Below are 21,614 nucleotides of genomic sequence, written 5' to 3'. Positions count from 1 at the left end.
GCTTGCATTAGGAGCAAATGGGAAGTTATAGAACATCGAGGCCGCCCTCTCATGTGTTCGTGAAGCCCTCCATATTGAATATCATTCCCATCCCTTATGTTTGCCCGGTTTTGACTACGCAATATGAATCACTGGACGGTCGCGAATTTTATTTGGATGTATGGCACATCACTGTACCTCCATCACCAACGCCTCTCGGCGCTGGCAGAGACCCTACCAAACGAATTCCAACGCGTCCGCCGTCGAAGCATGTACCTATCGTTAGCCCTACAGAACTTCGGCGAAGCTTTGCGCGAAATCGAATTTAAGGACCTTGAGCCTAACCATCGACGCAACCAAGATGTACTCGAGATGGTTGAGAAGGAGTCAAGCGCTCTGTTCGAGGTCGTTCGTGGGATGCAGGAGCTCATGAAAATACCCGATTCAGGAGTTTGGGACAGTATCTATTCATGGATTGGCTTCTCCTCACCCCCTAAAGAATGGCAGATGAAGAGTGACCGTTTGCTTTCTGAGATTGAAGAGATAGGGTTTGCCCTCGAAAGCATCAACCATGTCGTCACAGCTTGCAACGCAAGGAAGTTAAGCGAGCTCTCCGACGGGCTTGAACAACTCAAAATAAGACAGAGCGACACAATCAAGCGCTTTAGATTATGGTTTCAGGGGCAACGGTGGTCCAGGATTCGCTCTCGCCACGTGATGACGGCGGATATAGGAAAAGACCCAAAGCTTGGGTGCAAGATCTATGTAACAGGAACGAGACCTACCGCTGGCCCCGGTATGATTGAGCCTAACACAGAATGTTAAGTCGTCCGCCCTTACGGCTGACTCCGCGCAGATTCCTTGACGACACAACGGCCGTGATCCTTGTCGGAGAGATCGGAAATGTGGATAACATACTCGCGTTCTTCATCTGGTACGCGAAAGATGGAAAGAAGACTCGATTTTACAAAGGTAAGGGAACAATCTAGAGGTCTAACAGCGCCAGGTTAAACAGATAACTAGTTGACAAAGCACGCCCATTTCTAACATACCCTAAAAATCATCGCAATGTGGTTACAGTCTTTATATCTAAGGAATCTGACCTAGAGGAATAGTTAATCGACGCAGAGGAAGAGTTAATCGTTCTAGAGAAAGATCGATTAACTCTCGAGTTCCGCAACCCAAAGGGCACGTACATTCCTCAAATCGCCTTACTGGCGCCAGTAATAACAGTTGTTCAGGGACATATCTCCTAAGGGAATTACTGGACAATCATGAAAAGATGTTTGCTGGGTACATTAACGATGCCAAATTCCGACAAAACCGAAGGTACCGGTACAAGTCACTGGCTGGTCTTACACAGTCAGAAGGTCGAATCAAATACCTTGCGGAAGTGCTAAATCTCGACAATATAGACGAAGCTCGGGTTTTGCAGCTATGGCCCCATTGCGACTCTAAGTTTGTTCCTGGAACAGATCCCATTTACATTCATAAAGGTAGGTGATTACCCTGTTGCTAACCAATACTTTGCAGAATACTAAGCATAATAAAGTGTCAAGCACGGCGAGCTACGAAGTCAAAGGACGAGCCCTGATGCTTACTAGCGCAAAGGTTATAAGAACGAAGAACGGAATTGGTCATCTGCGAGGGAACTTCGATAGAAACTGCAAAGAGCTAAGAGGAGACTTCAAGGTTGAGTTCCGGACCACTGAAGGTAGGTACAAAAGTACACGGCACAACCTCAACACGGTCGAGGACGTTGTTTAACGGTTTCCACAGAAGCGTGCAAGGTGTATAGCCTCCTTCGAGGGCGTCGTCTTTAGCGTCAGGTAGGCTCAACTTGGCCATTGGATTATGAACGGATATGGATGTACGACTTCTGCTGAGTTCTAACCACAAAGGCTTAGCTTCCAAGCCTTCTTCATTGAGTGGAAGCATTGATGATAGAGACTAAGGAGAAATGTTTTACGACTTTCCTATTGTACTCGACGAAATTAGATTACTCATGTCCATCGCATTCAGAGTTGGTCCACTGCCTTCGGAAGTCCTCTTTAGTCCTGCTGTCTAATTACCATCCAGCCAAGGAAGACTGAGCAGCATCACGCATGGACATACGAACGGTAATTTGCACCTATATGGCCGTTGAAGGTGGAAAACAGGAATATTGCTGGGGCGTTTCTCGACTGGACGGCTGCTGTTCTAGGTGTATGGATTCAGCGCGACGTGCATTGAGAAGTCAACTCGACTCAGCCTGCAGGATGTTAGAGGGATGACAAAACGTGGTGAGGTTTTCATGTCAGGGACGATCCGTCAGAGCATAGATGAAAGCCGCCTTGCCAGACATGAACTACTCACAGCCCGCAGGATCCTCGGTGGCCCTCACCCCAAGTCTGGTGTTTTACAAGGGAACTGTCCTCTCCGAGATAGATATCCTTCATGTCGGCAACCTTACCAACTACTTACCCCTCCTAGAGTCACGACAAGTAATGTGAGTCAGTCCCTTTCGCTACCGGTTTGATAATAGCCTCGTTGGCTTGGCCCCGAACTTCTTTCGTGCCTTTTTGGTCTCCCTTACCTTCGTCATCGCTCAGCGAGGTCGTTATGGAGGAAAACTATGGTTGGAAAGCCCCGTGAATTAGCTAGATGCTTCGAACCTGTTTCCGACCCCCCCTGTGTAGTTCACTTCTTCCTCCTCCTTCTTTCTCGTTGCCTGTAGGGCTATGCGCCCTGTACTTCGCCAAGCTATCTCGATTTCCTCTACATTCTCTGTGCCTGGCTTCGCAGTGCCTCCATATGGATGGACCACCAATGAGGTTGCTATAGACTGGTCAACGAGGGTATTCGATTAAAGCAAATAATGATCGTGGCCCACGGCTTCTCTTTCTCGACGGCCATAACTCACATATCAACATGGAATTCCTCAGTTTATGTAATAAGCATAATATCCATATATATGCATATCCTCCTCATATTGCTCACCGTCTACAACATCTCGATAAGAGTGTATTCGCTCCGCTAGCATCGTGCTATTCTGAGGAGCTCGATAATTGGGTACAAGCGACTTAGGGACTATGTAAAGTGAATAAGGCACAGTTTTTCAAGCTATTCAAACCAGCTCTCTTAAAAGCCTTCTCACTGGAGAATGTTACTTCTAGTTTCAGTCAAACTGGACAATTTCCGTTCCATCCGTTATCAGTACTCGATCAGCTCTTTACAAGTTAGGACCCCAACAAAGTCGACCGTCAAGCGAAGGCTCCGGATCTCAATCATCTATCTCTCTTTCTGACGGGAGAGAGATTAATCAGGTTGTTAAAGAGGCCGTGGGTGACGTTCTCGGTTACAAGGGTCGAACTATACTGAAACACCGTGTTCAACTTCAAATAGAATGCGCTTCTTAAGGATGAAATTAGGGACTTTGAGAGGTCTTCCGTATTGAGAAGAAGCGAAAGAAATCGCAAAAGGCTTTATTTACGGAACTCAGGGGAGAGGGGGGTAATGCTGCAATTTCCTTCTCGCCATTGAAGATTTCAGACGGGCGGGAGCTTCAAGCGCAGGAAGTGAAGAAGGAAGAAGAGGTACGGGCTCGAAAGGAGCGAGATAAGCTTCAGAGACAGTAGAGTTAGGAAGGGCAGGCGGAATTAAAGAGGACTACTGCTACTCTACGGCCAGAAAAACGAGAGAGGCTATTCTTAAGAAGGCTCAGAAATAGGCACTGAAAGAGGAGGCAATTACGCAACGCCTAGTAAGCTTACACCTTTAAATGAGCAGAGAGCTATAGTTAACAACCAGCAGAGGAAGCTTCGAAAGTCTCAATCTCAAGCCTCCTCTAAAAGTAAAGATATTAAGGCTACTGAGAGGCTAATGGTTATAGCGCAGCAGATCGCTACTTCAAGAAGTGGGAGGCAATTGCGAAAGCCACAGTACTTGGATGGTTATGAATTATAGCTACAAAGATTCGCATTGATCCCAGGTCTCTGAAACCTCAAGTTTCTACTAATTTAGCCGACAATTGGCTGTAATACTAAAAAATGAAGTCTGTGGGATGTGCCTGGGGTTCTGGTGGTGAGCGCGTGCATACTGGGTACCGGCGTGGCGTGCAGTTCGGGGTGGGACCTCCTAAGCGGAAAACTAGTTGTGCTTCCTTAGTAACCATCATACGGAAAAGCATGGAACCAACTTGGAGCAATGTGGAAGTGGGCAGAGCGTAAAAAAAACAAAACAGGCTGGCTCTGCTCTGATATCCACCTACCTCGCCAATGTGAATTCGTGGAATTGGAGCGTTGTTCCTCCACTGCAGAATAGATTTCTAATCGTTCTCTCAAAATGCTGAGCTGCAAAGAACAGTTGGGCTCAAAAGATATCGGTGAACGGGAAACAAAAGTCCGGCATATAACGATCGAAGTGGCGAGAGCGCGCGTATAGCCTCTTTTGCCATCACGGCAGCTTTATCTCTATGCATGCAACGAGCTTTAAAAAAGCTGTTTTTGAGCCCTCTCAGCTATCGAATTTTGAGATCTGCTCGCAACTCGACTCACAAGTCCACAACCCGAAGAAAACTAGGTACCCCTGATATTCCAGGACCATGGCCCCAACCCTTCTTGACCGGGTCTTGTTGACGCCATTGTTGGCCTTTGTCTTTGTCAGAACCTTGCTGGCGCTACTCAACAGCCCGTTTCGTGGACTCAATGGTGCGCCTACTGCAGGAGAACACGTCGTCACCAGCGCCTTTCGGGCTTTGTTCAAGGCTGCTACCATAGGCCAATTGCAGTATGTGCTCTCCCTTCGCACTCGCCAGCTGGAACAGATCAGTGTGCAACAAGCCTGCTTGAGAAGGTGACTAAAACTGACACAAGGCAGAATCCTCATGCCGCCGTTCGCATCCAACTATGAAAGATGGTGCAAAGAGCGAAAACTTCAACCCGATATCGTCGACATCCCCAACACCAACATCAGGGGATTCTGGATTGGAAATCAACAGTCGGCAAAATACGCCATGGCGTACTTCCACGGCGGAGCTTTCGTGATGCCTGGCTTTGTCGGACACCTGAGCATGCTTTTTCGCTTCGTGCAATGGTCAGAAGGCAAGTTGGCCATCTTCTGTCCGAACTATACCCTGGCCCCTGACGGTCTGTACCCTCTTCAGATCGGGGAGTGTGTTGAAGCAGTTCGTTACGTCCTCTCATTGCCAGGTCGGACAGCTCAGACGACTCTTCTCGGCGGAGACTCGTGTGGAGGGAATTTGGTGCTTGCTGTCGTGAGCCACGTCTCCGGTCACCCGCATCCGCGATCTGAGGTGGTCAAACCACTCTGCCTCTCGGGGAACTTTTATGGAATGCTTGCCATAGGTCCCTGGGTGTCTTCTGACGAGGCGAGATTCCAATCGATGACTGAATTCGCCAATCGAGATACAGTCCTGACATCTTGCTCGCACTATTGGATCGAAGCGTACAAGGGCCAAGGAAAAGGGAACAGCGACGATGAGTACATCACCCCAGAAATGGCACCGGCGAGTTGGTGGACGGGCGCAAAGGTGTCTTCGTGTCTGGTCACTGTCGGAGAACATGAAACTTTGCGTGATTCAATACTCAGCTGGGCCGACAAGTTTACAAAAGGGGTCGGCCGTGATGTGACCAGGCTGGTGGTGGGGAAGAAGGAGATACATATTACTCCTGTTACCAGACCAAAGCGAGCAGAAGAGCTGGAGGGGCTTGGCCGCGGGTGTCAGGAGGCTGCGGTTAGAGAATGGATCAGGGAGAAGATTGCAAAATAGTCCCATGTGACCAGTTATCTTTGGATTGAAATGTGTCTGAGATTTAAGGTCGTCGGATCGTCTATAGTAGGGATAAAAGGGGCACCAATATATATATATATATATATAGCAAATTTTAGAAGGCTGGGAATGTATCCTATTGAACAGGGGTACACACCTTTGGCTTTTGATACAATGATGGGAGGACTGGGCTGCCTGAGGCCAAACGTAGACTTACATTAGTAGTCTGAAGAGGGTCCTAAACTCAAACAACGATTCCAAAGAGGCCAACAACGTTCCGTAGCTAGTTCGCTCAGTTCCTCGCTGGGCAAGTCATGCCCTTGGAAGCCGCTGTACATCATTTAGCTTAAACAAGGCAGCGGTTAAGAATCCATTTGCAGTATACTGACGTGTCCCTGGCGCCAGGTGGCAAGTCTCTCCTTCGGAACCGCAACCGCTGAGGGCCGAAATAGAAGACTCAACCACCTGAGCGTTGCATTTTGAGGCGGAGCGTAGGCAGCTATGCACCTATACACTGCCGATCACCTTGTGCGGTATTTTCGTAATTAGATATACCTGGTGCGGCACTCAGCTTCACCGCGCGGCCTGTGCAAACAGATCCGCTACGTGTAACCTTTCATTTTTTGCTTCACCAAGTGAAGATATAGAATCCTAGCCCCGATGATACGGTATTGAGAGTTAAGTGTCCACCACGGCGCCCCGAAGATATTCGATTTTGCTATTATCGATGTTGATCTCACAGGGTCTTTATAGGTCTGGGACAATGGCTAGAGAGAGCCCATTACTCGGATTCACCTTCATAAGTGGGCACAAAGAGCCTTGCCGAGACCGAAACCCATATTCTTAGGACCCTGGTCGGGGTATTGATGACGGACGGGGTCAACTGAGCCTGCACCAATGTGCGGATAGCGAAGTCAAATGTGTCCTAGAGGGATTAGGGCGCATAAGGGTGCCGAAACGAGTCTTCCTCGAAAGTAGAAGGAGCGAAGATCGAGAGTTAAGAGGCTAATCGGGGGGCGCTCGAAGGGACGAGGTAGATTTTAAAGGAGCCGGAAAGGAGAGTCGAAGGGAGGGTAATGCGGTAGGGGAGAATTGAGGTAACGAGGGGAATTTTAGGAGAGCCGGTGAGAGAAATCGACGACAGGGAGCCTGATGCGGTAGGAGGGAGAATTCAGACGGTGTCGAAGTGAAGCACGATAGGGTGTGACAGAACGACGATGAGAGAAGGAAAAGAAGAGGTGGGAGGAGAGGGAGAGAGGGATGGGGATGGGAGACGAGATCCTTACAGCGGTTAAAAGCGGCGGCGCGTCCAGCCCGCGACCATGCCTGAAACGGCAGGACCGCCTAAACCGAAGGCGGATTTCCCGGCAACGACTTTACATTTCAAAGGCTAGGCATTTCATCGAATCTACCACATTGTAAGAGGTTAGACTGTGCATCAATTATAGGCAGTATCATGTCCTCGGATGCATCGAGTCTTTCTTACAGACTGTACCGCTACTGACCGATTCAGAAGCGAGTGTCGCCAATGGGGGTGAACGGGTGCAGTTCGTTGCCTCTCCAGGCACCCTAAGTCGTGATATACGATATGGAGTCTTTCAGAGAGTTCGTCGCCAATCAGGTCCTGGTCAAGTCTGACGAGGACAATGCACAGACGACTGAATATGCTTCCACCAATGGTATTGACGGGCAAGGTAGCGAACACAAGACGCCCTCGCAGGACATCGAGATTGGGAGTGGCCTTCCTCGAGCTTTGGAAGTCAACAAGTCCGATTCTGATGAGACTGAGAAGACAGTTCCTCAGAAATACCCTCAGCTATCAAATAACCCCCCAGAGTCACCGCCCCTGGCACCAGGCCAGAGGGAGGTGGAAGACGACGAGGACGAATTCGATTTGTCCAAGTCTTTCCAACGCACAGCAAGCCCTTCCCCAACAGCACTGCAGCGCAACAGGGGCGCATTGGTCAGCAAAGTGGGAGATGAAGGTGTCAGCAAAATGCACAAATTTACTCTCCACGAAACCGCGAACTATTACTACATTGTTGGTTCGGACCTGTTGGACTCGGCCTTCCGGATACTGAAGATCGATCGGACATCGGAACCTGGCGAGCTCAATATCACTGAGGATGATATTGTCTACACCAAAAAAGAAACCCAGCAGATTCTCAACGCCATAGATGAGGGCAACCGAGCCACTGGCGGGCTGAAAATCAAAACCAGCTTCTGGGGTCTGCTGGGTTTCATCCGCTTCACAGCCCAATACTACATGTTGTATGTGACCAAAAGGAGTCAAGTTGCCATGATCGGCGGTCATTACATATATCAAATCGACAAGACGGAACTCATGCCTTTGGTGACGGCGGCATCCACACGAACAAAATCAGATCGGCACCTCGAAGAAACGCGATTCATTGGTATCCTAAACAATCTCGATCTTACCAGGTCCTTCTATTTTAGCTATTCATACGATGTCACTCGAACGCTGCAGCACAACATCATGCGAGAACGACAAGCGCTCCACCAAGGACTTACGGAGCCCCACAAGCCAGATCATAATGATATGTTTGTCTGGAACCATCACCTCTTGCAGCCCGCCAAAGAAGTACTCAAGAACCCATACGACTGGTGTTTGTCAGTCGTACATGGTTATGTCGATCAGAGTGCACTGTCGGTATACTGGGGTAGGGTGGTCTACGTGACAATCATCGCCCGTCGATCGAGGTTCTTCGCCGGTGCCAGATTTCTGAAACGAGGTGCCAACGACCTTGGATACGTGGCAAACGATGTGGAAACTGAACAGATCGTTTCAGAAATGCTGACGACCTCGTTTCATGCTCCTGGCCCGGTCCTGTTCGCCAACAACAAATACACTTCATATGTGCAACATCGTGGCAGCATTCCTTTACATTGGACTCAGGACAGTACAGGTGTCTCACCAAAACCAGATATCCATCTTAACGTGGTGGATCCCTTCTTCAGCGCCGCCGCTCTTCACTTCGACAACCTCTTCAAGCGGTACGGAACGCCTATCTACGTGCTTAACCTGATCAAGGCGCGAGAGCGCACTCCGAGGGAGTCGAAGCTTTTGAAAGAGTATACGCTCGCTGTCAACTACCTCAACCAATTCCTACCCAAAGACAAGCAGATTCTGTATCATGCATGGGATATGAGCCGAGCATCGAAAAGTCGAGATCAAGATGTCATCGGCAGCCTTGAGGCGATAGCGGAAGATATTCTTCCAAGGACAGGCTTTTTCCAGAATGGCAATGATGAAGAATCAGGTCTCAGACTCCAAAGCGGTGTCGCGAGGACCAACTGCATTGACTGCCTCGACCGTACAAACGCCGCACAATTTGTCATTGCAAAGAAGGCCTTTGGCTATCAACTTCAAGCTCTAGGGGTGATTGAGCACCCATCGGTCGAGTACGACTCTGATGCTGTGAATCTGTTCACCCATATGTGGCACGACCATGGCGACACTATAGCCGTACAGTACGGCGGCTCGCATTTGGTCAATACAATGGCCACGTACCGTAAGATCAATCAATGGACGAGCCATTCGCGTGACATGGTCGAGAGTTTCAAGCGATACTACAACAACTCATTCATGGACGCACAGCGGCAAGAAGCGTACAACCTCTTCCTCGGAAACTACGTCTTCGCCCAGGGCCAGCCTATGCTTTGGGATCTCACCACGGACTACTACTTGCACCACTCCGACCCGCGCTCCATGTTTGGCAAACGGAGGCCGAGCTATCGCCATTGGTACACGGACGAATACCTCGAATCACGCCAGATGCCACCATCGCTTTGGCCGCGCGAACTGCGCGACCGACCGTTGGCATATTTTGATGACTATTGGGTCGAATACTACCGCCCTTTAGCCATTTCTTCGTTCCGAAAGCTCTTTTCCTTCAAAATGCGGTCGAATCTACAATATATCCCGATCAGCTCCACGTCCGCCGGGAAATACGATCTCAGCCCATTTAGGGTGCGGACGGCGAATGACAGCGACGGCGAAGGACATGATAAAGGTCACGGCAATCGGAAGGGCGTGAAGATAGTTGCACCGTCGGACGATACTACCTCCACCATCGGAGGAGACACGACGTTCTCGTCCGCCGACGGACGTTTGAACTCGGCCACTACCCCAGCAATTGAGCCGACTCCGAAGCCCAACACCTTGGGACCTTGGCTCGATGCCCAGCATCAACTTCACAACGCCATGAGACGCCGCCAATACACAGGGATAATCAAGGAACCCTCCTTCGAGGTCCAGTCAACCTCGGTGCCTAAAATTCCAAGGCTGCCAACTGCCACTCCGAGTGACCTGACCAACAGCTCCCTTCTCCTGGGCCCTCCCACGAAGGCTGAACTTGCCCTGCAAGCCTTCACTTCCCTGATAGAAAACTCCCTCAATCCGCAAGTCCGTCAGTTGGACGAGTATCAGCGCTACGTCGCACACCCATCAACTATCCCATTGGTGGTGTCCAGCGACATAGACTACTCGTCGGCGCCGCTCGAATTCCTCGAGTACTTGTCAAAGACCACCTCCGACCCCGCCGACCACAAAGTGCTCAGACATTTCGATGACGAGCGCGGTGCGGTGACGTTGACGATGGAGGAGAGGGCGGAAGCCAGCCTTGATGAGTATTTGGAGTTCGTGGCGAGCGGGCAGGTGGAAGATCCGCTGACTGTGATGGAAGAGGACGGCGGGAAGAAGAGGTACAAGGCGTACAGGAAGTGGTTGAGGGGCAAGAGTTTGTTCAAGCAGAGGCCAGTGGTCGGGGACGAGATGGAAGGAAATTCGGATGGGCCGGTCGTCGGGTAGTCAGGTGGCGCTGGTTCGATCTTAATTAATTTGAAAGCTGCCCATGGACATGGAGTCGACCAGCGAGGTTCTGGTGTTGGGAGGATTTTGCCTGTTTTCGCCCTTGTCGTGATACCCGGATGAAATTGTCGGTCTCCTCGGCGCATGGCTGACTGCTCGAGGTCTGTTTCATGCAAAAGGACAGCCTGGAAATATTGTTGAAGGCAGCAAAAGGCACCATGCACCGATCTTCCGCATGAATGGCTTCGGACTCGCATGCATCATTTTTGCAATAATGACTCTTGATAGCATATTTTCCCATGGATCCTCCGTAGTGACGTATCCTTTAATCCTCAAACAGCCCGTTCAAATCTCTCTCCTCTTCTAGCAATTTCTGCTTGACGCCTTCTTCCCACTCCTCCTTTCCCAGGACGTCTCCCAACGTCTTCACCAGCGCCTTGACTCTCTTCATCTGCTCTTGTAACGGCGTCGCGGCCGTCTCACTCGTCGTGCCTTGCCCCTCGTCCAAACAATTGCACCAGCACGCAACACAGCCCCTGAGGATCTCGGTCCACCATTTGTCCTTGACTCTCGGTTTGCACGTCTCAACAACCACGTCTAGAACATCCAGCATTGCAAGCGCCATCTCCGGCGCCGCTAGGACGAACGGATCCATTAACCCCATCCTCATCATCGGTAAAAGTGTCTGGAGGTGCTTCGCTGCGTGGATTCCCATGCGCCGAAATACAGGCGGGATCTGCTTGAGCAGGAAAGTTGTGACCGGGGCGGACATTGTGTTGGAAAACGAGTCCGTAGAGGAGGATAAGTGGGATAATGAAGCCATTATGCCGTGCCTGTAAAGCTTCGTGAGCAGGGCCTCCCTCGCCATGCGGTCCTCCCCCATCGACCACGTCCCGCCGGCTTCAGCTTTCTTCTCCGTGGCGATATCGATCCCTTCTGCCATGGCCACTTGAAGTTTGACAAACCTCGCATCCACAAGCGCCAAATAAGCAGGATAAAGCTCCGTCAGCACCAGCAAACTGTCCTCCTCGGGCGTCAAAGTGGGCAGCAGGAGGAAATTCGTCTTGAGAGCATCAACAAACACCTCCGTCAATCCGGTACGGCGTAAGGTGTCGCTCTGCACGGAGATTAGTGTCGTGCAGAGGAGATGCAGTAGGAGGCAGCCCTCAGATTTGTACTGGGGCGACGCGTCGTCGATCATGTTGAGAATGGGAGGGACGAGGAGATGGAAGTGGGATTCCAGGGTCGATTTCCGCAGCGATGCTGGAAGAACCAAGCAGCATTTTAAGACATATTTCAGCAGCGGAACGGTGAAGGGCGTTCTCTTCCACGGTTTCTGAGTTTCTTCTTGTTCATCGTCGTCTAAAGGGGCAAGGAAGCGTGCGGTTGCTATCGACGGCGGCGGTCCTGGGACAAGGGACTTTCGGCCTGTAGATGTCAATTGCGGGTGTTTCGTGCTGGTGAATAGCGGCTTGATGATTTGCGTGAGAAGGTCGAGCAGTCTGCCTGGGAGGTCGTCTACGCGGTCATGGTCTTCGCTGGAAGGTGCGCTGGAGACGAGGGAGAGAGCTTGTTGGCGCAATACAGCAGTTTGAGGGCGTTCATTCTCTGTCCCAAGTGCAAGAACCTTCAGGATGTCATCTCTATCCATGTTCAGCCATCTATAAGTGGCCAATGAGTGGAAGAGAAAGAGAATTCGGTGACAAGGCTGCCATTTTTACTTGGAGGCGGGGTTGCTAGCCAATCAGAAGTCAATACTGGCAGCCTCGTCGCAAGGACCTTTCAAGCACTGCCGACGCGCAGCAGGCGAGACACGCTGATAGCCAACTTCACGTCAAACGAGGATCTGGATTCCGTTAGATTGTAACGAGACTCGATATCAAGCTTTTGCTTGCTGGGGTTGTATTTAAGTACACAGTTACTAGATGATAATTATCCATTTGTGGCTCTTCTCCGTTGCACACTTCGTCGCACGATGTTAGATTTACTGGGCAACATTATGGCCCAACTCTCATCCTACCTCAAAGGTATACAAGAGGTATGACGCTCTCGAAATCGTTTGATGGACTCTGCTAAAGCCAGTTCCCAGTGGTTAGACTAGCCAAGACCCACAATCCATTGGAAATTATCATTAGGGCTTAGTTAAAAGCAGCCCTTCCGTTCTCCCCGTCCCCGATCTTCAATCTTCCCAATCGCCAGCAGTCAGGTATGTACGGGCTGAAGATAAGGACTGGAAAAGCGCCGCGACAATTGGATAATGCAATGACTTTTGTCGAACGCGAAAAGCTTCCACAGCTGCATCGTTCCGGGGTTTTGCTGCATTTGCTCTTTTTGATAGGCGTCTTCCCGTTACGTTTTACCGTTTCACATCAGATTTCGAACCACCGGCTCCGACAATCACCTAATGCATCTACCAGCGATATGTCTGCGAGCCCAGGGGACGGGCGATCCGTACAGGCGTCGGTATCTTGCATGGGGCATCTCATCGATACGTTGACTAACCGCGTTTCCACACGGCTTTTTTTCCTGTCCCATAACTAACTCCTGTTGATTCTCTGAAGTCTGGACCTTTTTCTCTTATTCTCTTCTAGAAGGCACCCCCGTCAGATTGTTAATTTATTTTTGGGATCCCGAAAACGGTTATACGACTCTACTGAATAGCCATGCGAAGGTATAGTTCCACTGGTAAGTCTCGACTCGATATAGCAGCCCAAACGTTCTCCTAGCTCACGAAGCGGCCGTGCAGAAGAGGATCACGACAGACGGCGTTCAGTGGCATTGATGAACGAGGAAATTCAAGGAGAAGAGCCCAACGAGCAAACAGGGCTTTTGCCCAAGAAGCGCCACGATGAAGACCAAGCAGGCAGCCAAGAGGAAGGCGAGCTGCTTGACATCCTTCCAGAAGATGACACGCCGGCTCGAAAGCTCGTCCTTCATGAATTCTGGGTTTTGTTCCGAGGCTCCGTGCCCGTCATTCTGGCCTATTCCCTACAGAACTCGCTGCAAACAATATCCATCTTGATCGTTGGCCGAGCCTCACCGCAAGATCTCTCCACTGCTGCCTTCTCGTATATGTTCGCCATGTGTACGGGTTGGCTCATCGGTATGGGAGGATCGACCGCCTTGGACACTCTAGCGAGTTCCACTTTCACCGGAAGCAAGAACAAACACGATTTGGGCATCTTACTGCAGCGTGCCTTCATCGTCCTGACCCTGTTCTATGTCCCGGTCGCCATCCTTTGGCTGTGCTCGGAGCCTATATTCAAAGCCCTGGGCCAAAGTCCCCAGTTATCACACGACAGCTCGAAGTTCCTGAGCTGTTTGATCCCCGGTGGACTGGGTTATATCTACTTTGAGACTATGAAGAAATATCTCCAGGCTCAAGAGATTATGCGCCCCGGCACTTATGTGCTCCTGATCACATCTCCGATCAGCGCGTTACTGAACTACCTGTTTGTCTATGTGGCTGGTTGGGGCATCTTTGCCGCGCCGTTTGCAACCGGCATCGGCTACTGGCTTTCGTTCCTGGGTCTCGTGCTCTATGCCAAATTCGTGGCTGGAGGTGACTGCTGGGGCGGTTGGACCAAGAAATGCCTCCAGAACGTGGGAGTCTTTGCCAAATTGGCCTTCCTGGGAGTCATTCATGTCGGCACCGAGTGGTGGGCTTTCGAGATTGTTGCGTTGGCGGCTGGTCGACTTGGAGAAATCCCTCTCGCGTCTCAAAGCGTCATCATGACGGCGGACCAAGTCATGAACACCATCCCCTTCGGCATTGGTGTCGCCGCCAGTGCACGGGTTGGCAACATGCTTGGTTCGCGCACCGCGAAAGGCGCAGCACGATCGGCCAACGTTGCTGCTTGGCTAAGCATGTTTATGGGGGCTGTGGTGTTGGCCATTTTGATGGGTACGAAGAGCGTCTTTGCCAAGATCTTCAACGACGATGAGCGGGTGGTCAAGCTCACCGCAGAAGTCTTGCCATATGTGGCGCTGTTCCAGATTGCAGACGGATTGAATGGCAGTTGTGGCGGATCTCTACGTGGCATGGGCAGACAGCACATTGGAGCTGCCGTTAATCTTGTCAGCTACTATTGCGGCGCCCTGCCCCTCGGTATCTGGCTCGCTTTCCATGGCTGGGGACTTCCGGGACTCTGGGTCGGTCAGTGCATTGCCCTGTATCTGGTTGGGGTTGCGGAATGGGCCATTGTGGCGTTCAGCAACTGGGAACACGAGGTTGACAAAGCCTTTGCTCGAATGGACAAGGACGAGCTAGTGGAGGGGGGTCATGCAACACCGTCTGTGCCAGCGTCCGCGGGAAATGGCCCTCAATGAACGGAGGATACATAACGAACAAAGACCAAAGATAGATCATAAAAAGTAATCCCGTCCTGGGCTGTGTTGGCTGTGGTAATGTCGGACTGTACAGCGCCCTGGACTAGGCGATACCCAGTACAAGCTTCCTTTTCTGGCTAGCTTCTTTTCCCCAAGCGTGGCCCTCCAACGCCGGACAAAAAAGCTGCCCATGATACGAGCTTCTCACTCTTTCTTCAATTCCCACTGATAAGCATCCCGACAATGACTGCGTCACCCCTTCCATGACACACAGCATTGGCTCATGCCTGTCGTTTCTGACATTTCGCCGGTCAAGTCCATGCGCAAGCCCCTCGGATGGACTTGCGCGCTGCCTGCTATCCGACAACCCATGTGGCTCCGTGGCTGATCACCGGCTGCTTGACGATGCGCCCCGCGATATGCTCGAAACTGTTCCGCAAAGCTCCAAACCCTAGCAGCTCTGGTAGGTCCCCAAGGGCCCTTGGTCTCGGTCTCTGGCTCGGCCTGAAAGTTCTCATGCCGTCATGATTTGGCAATTCCTCTTGTCAACACGGCGGGGCATGCATTGATAGGAAGGTCTTGTTTTGCTCGGAAGACTCCCGCGCCCCCTGTTATGCTTGGAAGCTTTAGGTAAGAGGAAATCCAAATCTGCATCATTCGACATGGTCAGGTAAGGTGCGTTTTCCTACCATAGTTGGTAGCTATCTGCAGGAACTCACTGGCTGGGAGCTACTACCTAGCTCGTGGGAAAAAAAAACAACAAAGCTGCTCACTCTCGAGCTCCAAATTTCTGCTTCGTGGGGTTGTGTTTCGCGAAATTCTCTCTTCAGTTTTCGCCGTTTGACTCTTCCTCGTTGCATCTGGACGAGATTGACCTACATTAAATTTGAGGCAAAAGATGCTGCTAAAGTCAATTGCCTTGCTGGCATGTGCCAGCTGCGCCCTCGCCCACGGCGACCACGGCCACGATCAAACCCCCATCGCTGGGCCGCACAGGTCTCTTTGGTACAACACCCTGCCAGGTGACGGCGGCACACAGGTAAGCACGAAGATCCGAAATACATTGCCAGAACGAGCTTCATTAACACTATGACATCCAGGCCGACTCTGTCTTCTCCGGCATCTCAACCTTCGGCCGCCTACCCTATTTCCCCTGCTTGACCAGCGACGAGGAGAAATATGACATTGCATTCATTGGTGCGTCGATTAACTCGCCACTTCAATCTGTCTAGAGACAAGAGACAAAGACACCGAAGAGCTAATTGTATCGGCTTCTTGCTCATTACTATAGGTGCACCCTTCGACACTGGCACTTCATATCGACCAGGAGCTCGGTTTGGACCTAGCGGGATCAGACAAGGTTCTCGACGCCTCAATCTCTAGTACGTCTGTTTTCGTCCTTGCTCAAAGGCTTACTTTGCGATGGAATTTGAAAAGGCTCACGAAAGCTTGGGTTTAGCGGCGGGTATAATGTGTACGTGGTTTGACGACCCCCACCCCCCCTTTCCCCCCTATTTACCAAAGAATATGTCCAAGATTGAAAATGCTGGTTCCATGAAATGAAAGGAACATGCCAGCAACGGCGGCAGTAGCAGCAGTACGAGAAGCAGAAGAAGAAGGCTAACACATCGGCGAGATAATCCCTAAACAGACCCATGAAATCCAACCCGTTCAACTTCTGGGGCAAAGTCATTGATTGTGGTGATATCCCCGTCACCTCGTGAGTACATAGACCCTAGCCATCGAAAGACAGCCAGTTCAATTAGTTGGCTCTTTACGCATGGGTGCTGACGAAGACGACGCCAGGTACGACAACCACTATGCCCTGCAGCAAATCGAGGACGGCCACAACACGCTCCTGATGCGTACGCCGTACACGGCAGCGCAGGAGCCGGGCATTTCGAAGGCGGGCAAGACCCTGCCGCGCATCATCACGCTGGGCGGCGACCACACGATCACGCTTCCTCTGTTGCGGTCCATCAACAAGGCATACGGACCCATCAGCGTCATCCACTTCGACTCGCACCTCGACACGTGGAAGCCCAAGGTGTTCGGCGGGGCGCCGTCCAAGCAGGCGGCGATCAACCACGGGACGTACTTCTACTGGGCGTCCGAGGAAGGGCTGCTGGCGAACGACAGCAGCATCCACGCGGGCATCCGCACGACGCTCTCGGGCCCTTCGGACTACGAGAACGACGGCTACTGCGGGTTCACGAGGGTCGAGGCGCGCGAGATCGACACGATTGGCGTGCACGGCATCATCCACCGCATCCGCGAGCGCGTCGGCACAGAAAACCCCGTCTACCTCTCCATCGACATCGATACGCTCGACCCGGCCTTCGCCCCCGCGACGGGGACTCCCGAGACGGGAGGCTGGAGCACGCGCGAGCTCCGCACCATCCTCCGCGGCCTGGAGGGCGTCAACTTCGTCGCCGCAGACATTGTCGAGGTCGCCCCCGCCTACGACACCAATGCCGAGCTCACCACGATGGCCGCGGCCGACGTGCTGTACGAGGTCATGACCATCATGGTCAAGAACGGCCCGTTGACCAAGAAGGCGGCGCAAGCGGAGGGCAACGGCGACGGATTCGCTTTGCCCGAGTTGGCGGAAGAATAAACCTAGGAGGAAGAGGGAGTGGCGCGAAAAGACCAGTGTGATAGTGGTGATGAAGGCGGCATGTGCTCTGGAGAGGGAGAAGAGATTGAGATTAGGAGGTGTCCCCAAAGTGGACAATGAATTGGGAAGACTAGGGAGAGGAAGAGACAGACACTCACGAAGGCGGGCGGGCAGACACAGCCGGGGACATATACAATCATAGCGGCTGCGGACTAGGTAGAATCTGTGCAGATGGGGAAAGGGGCGAAAAGGCAACACCGAACGATACTGAACGATAGTAAAGCGGTAGGAAACGGAGTAAAGACAATAAACAACACCAAAGGCAAACCGAGAGAGAACTCGCCTCCTCAAACCCGTCATTAGCGATCCTTATTGGAAATACATCGCACAAGAGGCCGAAGCCCTAGCAGCAGAGGCCATGAGCGAAGCAGAACACCTCTCCCTTCTGGCAAAATGCATCATGGGAGTTGTATGTCTATCAAACATCTCTTCTCTGTGTCTTCTTGGAGGGTATTCCGCTCACACACCGCTTGCGGCTCTGTTTACACTCGTCATGCTCATGCCTGCTCTCATCTTTCTCAATTCCACGATATATGGTTCGCCTTTTCGCCGACATCCTGCTTTGTGGTTCTTCCTGCACGCACGTTTCTTTCTGGATATTCCCCCCTGTTGTCGTGCTAGGTTGTGTGAAACCGTGGTCTATGAGGGTGCAATGGAGAACCATCCCACCTCAGGATGTGTCGGTTCTGGTTGTCTAGTCGCGCAACGCAGGCAAGATCCGGCACGTCTTTGAGTTTAGAGGAAGTAGTCTGGAGTTCTTCGGCTGACCATTGGTTCGCCGGCGCGGGGACATGGATCAAATTGCAAGCTAAAGGTCACTTCTGTCAGTAAATCGAACCAAGACCAGAGAGGGGTCACACTCACAAGGTGTACTTCAGATGCTCATCGATCTCCATGATGGCAGCCTGATTACCACATCTGTAGCAGTAATTGGGCGCGCTGAAGATTGTCACCACATTTCGATCCTGACTCCAATTGTAACCCTCCATGACCAGTTGATGAGCTCTGGCCACCAGTGTTAAGCCATTGTTATGGTTGAAGGCTTCCGAAATATCCTGCCCGAATGTGTATCCCGCACCTCTTGGACTGATACCCCATCCACATCGGTCATCAGGATCACTCCAGAGCAAATCACACATGGGGCCCTCGTGAGGGACTTCCTGAATTCTGTCAAGCGAGCGGATGTTATCGAGGGTGTCTATGCTGGGAGAAAGCCCACCGTGTAGGCAGAAGATTTGGTTATCGATCAGAGCGGTAAGGGGGAGGTAGTCGAAGAGATCGGTGAAGTATTTCCAGACATTGGCGTTGCCATATTTTCGCAAGCATTCGTCGTAGAAGCCGTAGACTTGGGTGATCTGTCTGGACTCATGGTTCCCGCGGAGGATGGTGATACGGGAAGGATATCGAATTTTGAGGGCGACGAGGAGGGTCACGGTCTCGACGGAGTAGTAGCCACGATCTACGTAGTCTCCTGGTTTTCATTGTCAGTGGTGTGGATTTTCAGAGACAGTATCTCTGCGCACCCATAAAGAGGTAGTTCGTGTCTGGATTGGGTCCACCAATGCGAAAGAGCTCCATCAAGTCGTGGAACTGGCCATGAATATCCCCGCAGACCGTGACGGGGCATTTCTGCACCAAGTCAGCCACCTGGCCAGAGCCTTGGGCGTGCGACAGAAAACTCACCACTGGCTGTACATTCGACTCTTCTTGGAGAACTTCTCTAGCCTGCGCCCAGTGTTAGCCTTCTAGCCTGTTCACGGTTGCGCGCGTGGCTCACTCTATCGCAAAGTCTCGATACGTCGCTCTCCGCCAACTGTTTGCAGTCCATCAAGCTCTCAATCCAGCCATCGAGGGTAGGTATTGATTGCGGGTCAGTGGCGGGAGACAGACCATGAGGCTGCGCTGGTTTGCCCACGTCGACGTCCATCTTTGTATCCATGGTTGGGCATACACGCGCTCAGAGTGTCAAATTCGAAGAGGAATGACAAGGGATGAAGAGGAGAGACGGGTCGTAATGAGAGTTCGTTATGTCGTGTGCTAAGGTGGGATGGCTTGTTGTGGTCTCAATTTGGGAGGATGTTAAAGTAGCGCAGTCGAGGAGGGGAGTAGCACGTGATGGAATGTCAAATGCAGAACGATCTTGTGTGAAATGCTGCTGTCTTCGATATCTGTTCCCGGTACTGGCTGTGTTGGGAATGTTGTTAGATTGTAGTCAAGGAGCGGCCATGACATACCTGTCGAAATCCTGCCTCTGCAATGTACTCGGAACTAATAATCAGCTAGCCGCTTAAGTGCTTAGCCAGGTCTCGAGCCCAGCCGGCTTCACTGGGTCACCGATGGGTTGTCTACCAAGTACACAGTACTGGGTAAGGGGTACCCTGTAATAGCCTTGCTGGGGGTGGCGGTGGTGGCGGGGGCAGCCCTGGTGTCCCCAATGGCCCTCGCCTGGAATAAAGGGGGAGGTGAATTGCTTGTTAATTTGCAAGCCATCACCACTGAAAGACAAAGACTCAAAACGCCTGGGAGGAAACCTTGCATGTACCACAATATCTCGTCCTCCCTTTAGAGAGATGACGACGCCTTCTCAAATGCTGTTTGCTTCAAATCTTACAATCGTGCTAAGTGACGTCCGCAATTATGAATTTTTGCCTACTCGCACAATAAATGTGATGTTTTGAATCATTCCTCGTCCACACATCGCCCTCATACTGTCATCTGCAGCGATTTTGCAGTACCCTATCTAAAGTCACCGCTTCCAAACCCTCCGAATGGGTTGTTTCCCCCTCCTCTACCGCCGCCTCCTGGGAAGTGTGAGCCCCCTCGAAGATTTGGAGGACCATCACCTGGGCCAACTGGGTCATATCGAGCCCCTGGAGGCACCTGAGGGTCATAGGGCCTTTGGCCTCCTTGGCCGCCAAATATGGGATCATCAAAGGTCGGATGCATTCCTCCTCCGCCATGAAATCCCCCTCCAGGTCCAATCCCGAGGGGATCATGTGGGCCCAACCCGGGAGGATAAAGGTCTCTCTCCCCAATGTTCCCAAATGGTTGATGGCTCGGTGGAACACCGCGTGGAGGTCTATTTATCTCATATTCGTCTTCGAAGCCCGGCGGTGGAAAGTCTCCTGGCGGATGAGGTCTTCGCGGAGGGACCGCCAAGGGATCGTCGAAAGGGTACGGTCGTGCAGGAGGAGGATGGACATCTCGCAGCGGCTCGCGCTCAGGGGGGCGAGTTTCTTCATGTCGTCGTGGCTGCTCTAGAGTGGCAGCTGTGTCTTCGTACCCGGCCTTCTGAATCCCCGGAGCCAATTTTTGGATGATGTTGAACTTGAAGAGTGACGCGAGGTCTGCAATTCGGCCGTTGGATATGAAAACATTTCGGAGCGCAGGGACCTTGTCCGATGTCGGCGTTGCCTCCTTTATTGACCCTTCGGAAATGTAGTCGTTGGCTTTGACCTCAAACGAGGCGGTCTTATCGTCACCCATGCCGACTCCAAATATTAAAGCCTTGCTTCCTAGTCGATTGACCTTGACAAGGTACTCCATGGCGGACTGCGAATGGGCATAGCGGAAGGCGTAGGAAGAAGATTTGTCCCACTCAGTAGGTAAGGCCTGAACATCTTGGGTGTCTGATTGGGCTTCTACTATTAGTGAGATTTCTGGATTGTTGCGAAGAGACGCCTGCCTATCTTGTGTTCTTCTCCCAAACCCACGAGACGAAAGCCTACTGCAAGCATGCAGGCATGTGAGAAGAGGGCAATGGCGGCGAATGGATCCTTGATGAGAGTTGATTGCTCTGAATCGGAAGGCGGGGTCGGCAGGCTCTTGGCCATGTAGTCGAGGATAGAATCTGCGCTCAAGGCGCTTCCTGGAGTAGCGGCCATGACTATGCCAGCAGTCAGGTTGAATGTAGGTTCTCAACCGAAGAAAGAGATGTGCTCAGGACGGGTTCGCACAGGAAGGGTATAAGCAGCGGATGGACATCGTGTGACCTGATGTCTCTAACATCCGACCTGTGGCCTGCATGA

The 21,614-nt window shown here is 51.7% G+C and overlaps 9 protein-coding genes across 9 annotated transcripts; 6 read left to right on the top strand and 3 right to left on the bottom strand.

The window, feature by feature from the left end:
- Positions 1–123: 123 nt before the first annotated feature.
- On the top strand, positions 124–1,235 carry Z519_01450 (uncharacterized protein; the record flags this gene model as incomplete). The annotated part of the gene is made up of 3 exons (XM_016759207.1): positions 124–731; positions 836–951; positions 1,108–1,235. The coding sequence occupies 3 exons, from the start codon at positions 124–126 to the stop codon at positions 1,233–1,235; spliced, it is 852 nt and encodes a 283-aa protein (XP_016624535.1).
- A 26-nt stretch (positions 1,236–1,261) lies between these two features.
- Z519_01449 (uncharacterized protein) lies at positions 1,262–1,746 on the top strand (the record flags this gene model as incomplete). Its single annotated transcript, XM_016759206.1, has 2 exons — positions 1,262–1,475; positions 1,532–1,746. 2 exons carry the CDS (start codon positions 1,262–1,264, stop codon positions 1,744–1,746), a joined length of 429 nt encoding a protein of 142 aa, XP_016624534.1.
- Positions 1,747–4,561: 2,815 nt separating this feature from the next.
- Positions 4,562–5,749, top strand: Z519_01448 (uncharacterized protein; the record flags this gene model as incomplete). The annotated part of the gene is made up of 2 exons (XM_016759205.1): positions 4,562–4,746; positions 4,837–5,749. The coding sequence occupies 2 exons, from the start codon at positions 4,562–4,564 to the stop codon at positions 5,747–5,749; spliced, it is 1,098 nt and encodes a 365-aa protein (XP_016624533.1).
- Positions 5,750–7,337: 1,588 nt separating this feature from the next.
- Z519_01447 (uncharacterized protein) lies at positions 7,338–10,580 on the top strand (the record flags this gene model as incomplete). Its single annotated transcript, XM_016759204.1, has 1 exon — positions 7,338–10,580. One exon carries the CDS (start codon positions 7,338–7,340, stop codon positions 10,578–10,580), a length of 3,243 nt encoding a protein of 1,080 aa, XP_016624532.1.
- A 325-nt stretch (positions 10,581–10,905) lies between these two features.
- On the bottom strand, positions 10,906–12,231 carry Z519_01446 (uncharacterized protein; the record flags this gene model as incomplete). The annotated part of the gene is made up of 1 exon (XM_016759203.1): positions 10,906–12,231. The coding sequence occupies one exon, from the start codon at positions 12,229–12,231 to the stop codon at positions 10,906–10,908; it is 1,326 nt and encodes a 441-aa protein (XP_016624531.1).
- Positions 12,232–13,361: 1,130 nt separating this feature from the next.
- Positions 13,362–14,909, top strand: Z519_01445 (uncharacterized protein; the record flags this gene model as incomplete). The annotated part of the gene is made up of 1 exon (XM_016759202.1): positions 13,362–14,909. One exon carries the CDS (start codon positions 13,362–13,364, stop codon positions 14,907–14,909), a length of 1,548 nt encoding a protein of 515 aa, XP_016624530.1.
- An 898-nt stretch (positions 14,910–15,807) lies between these two features.
- Positions 15,808–17,526, top strand: Z519_01444 (agmatinase; the record flags this gene model as incomplete). Its single annotated transcript, XM_016759201.1, has 6 exons — positions 15,808–15,948; positions 16,010–16,106; positions 16,201–16,291; positions 16,369–16,383; positions 16,561–16,629; positions 16,716–17,526. 6 exons carry the CDS (start codon positions 15,808–15,810, stop codon positions 17,524–17,526), a joined length of 1,224 nt encoding a protein of 407 aa, XP_016624529.1.
- A 795-nt stretch (positions 17,527–18,321) lies between these two features.
- Z519_01443 (serine/threonine-protein phosphatase PP2A catalytic subunit) lies at positions 18,322–19,525 on the bottom strand (the record flags this gene model as incomplete). Its single annotated transcript, XM_016759200.1, has 5 exons — positions 18,322–18,394; positions 18,451–19,057; positions 19,110–19,215; positions 19,270–19,311; positions 19,364–19,525. The coding sequence occupies 5 exons, from the start codon at positions 19,523–19,525 to the stop codon at positions 18,322–18,324; spliced, it is 990 nt and encodes a 329-aa protein (XP_016624528.1).
- A 797-nt stretch (positions 19,526–20,322) lies between these two features.
- Positions 20,323–21,470, bottom strand: Z519_01442 (uncharacterized protein; the record flags this gene model as incomplete). Its single annotated transcript, XM_016759199.1, has 2 exons — positions 20,323–21,224; positions 21,296–21,470. The coding sequence occupies 2 exons, from the start codon at positions 21,468–21,470 to the stop codon at positions 20,323–20,325; spliced, it is 1,077 nt and encodes a 358-aa protein (XP_016624527.1).
- Between the last annotated feature and the right edge of the window lie 144 nt (positions 21,471–21,614).

The sequence above is a fragment of the Cladophialophora bantiana genome, assembly GCF_000835475.1.
Source record: "Cladophialophora bantiana CBS 173.52 unplaced genomic scaffold supercont1.2, whole genome shotgun sequence".
Classification (NCBI taxonomy): domain Eukaryota; kingdom Fungi; phylum Ascomycota; class Eurotiomycetes; order Chaetothyriales; family Herpotrichiellaceae; genus Cladophialophora; species Cladophialophora bantiana.
This window is presented reverse-complemented; position numbering and strand designations above follow the sequence as displayed.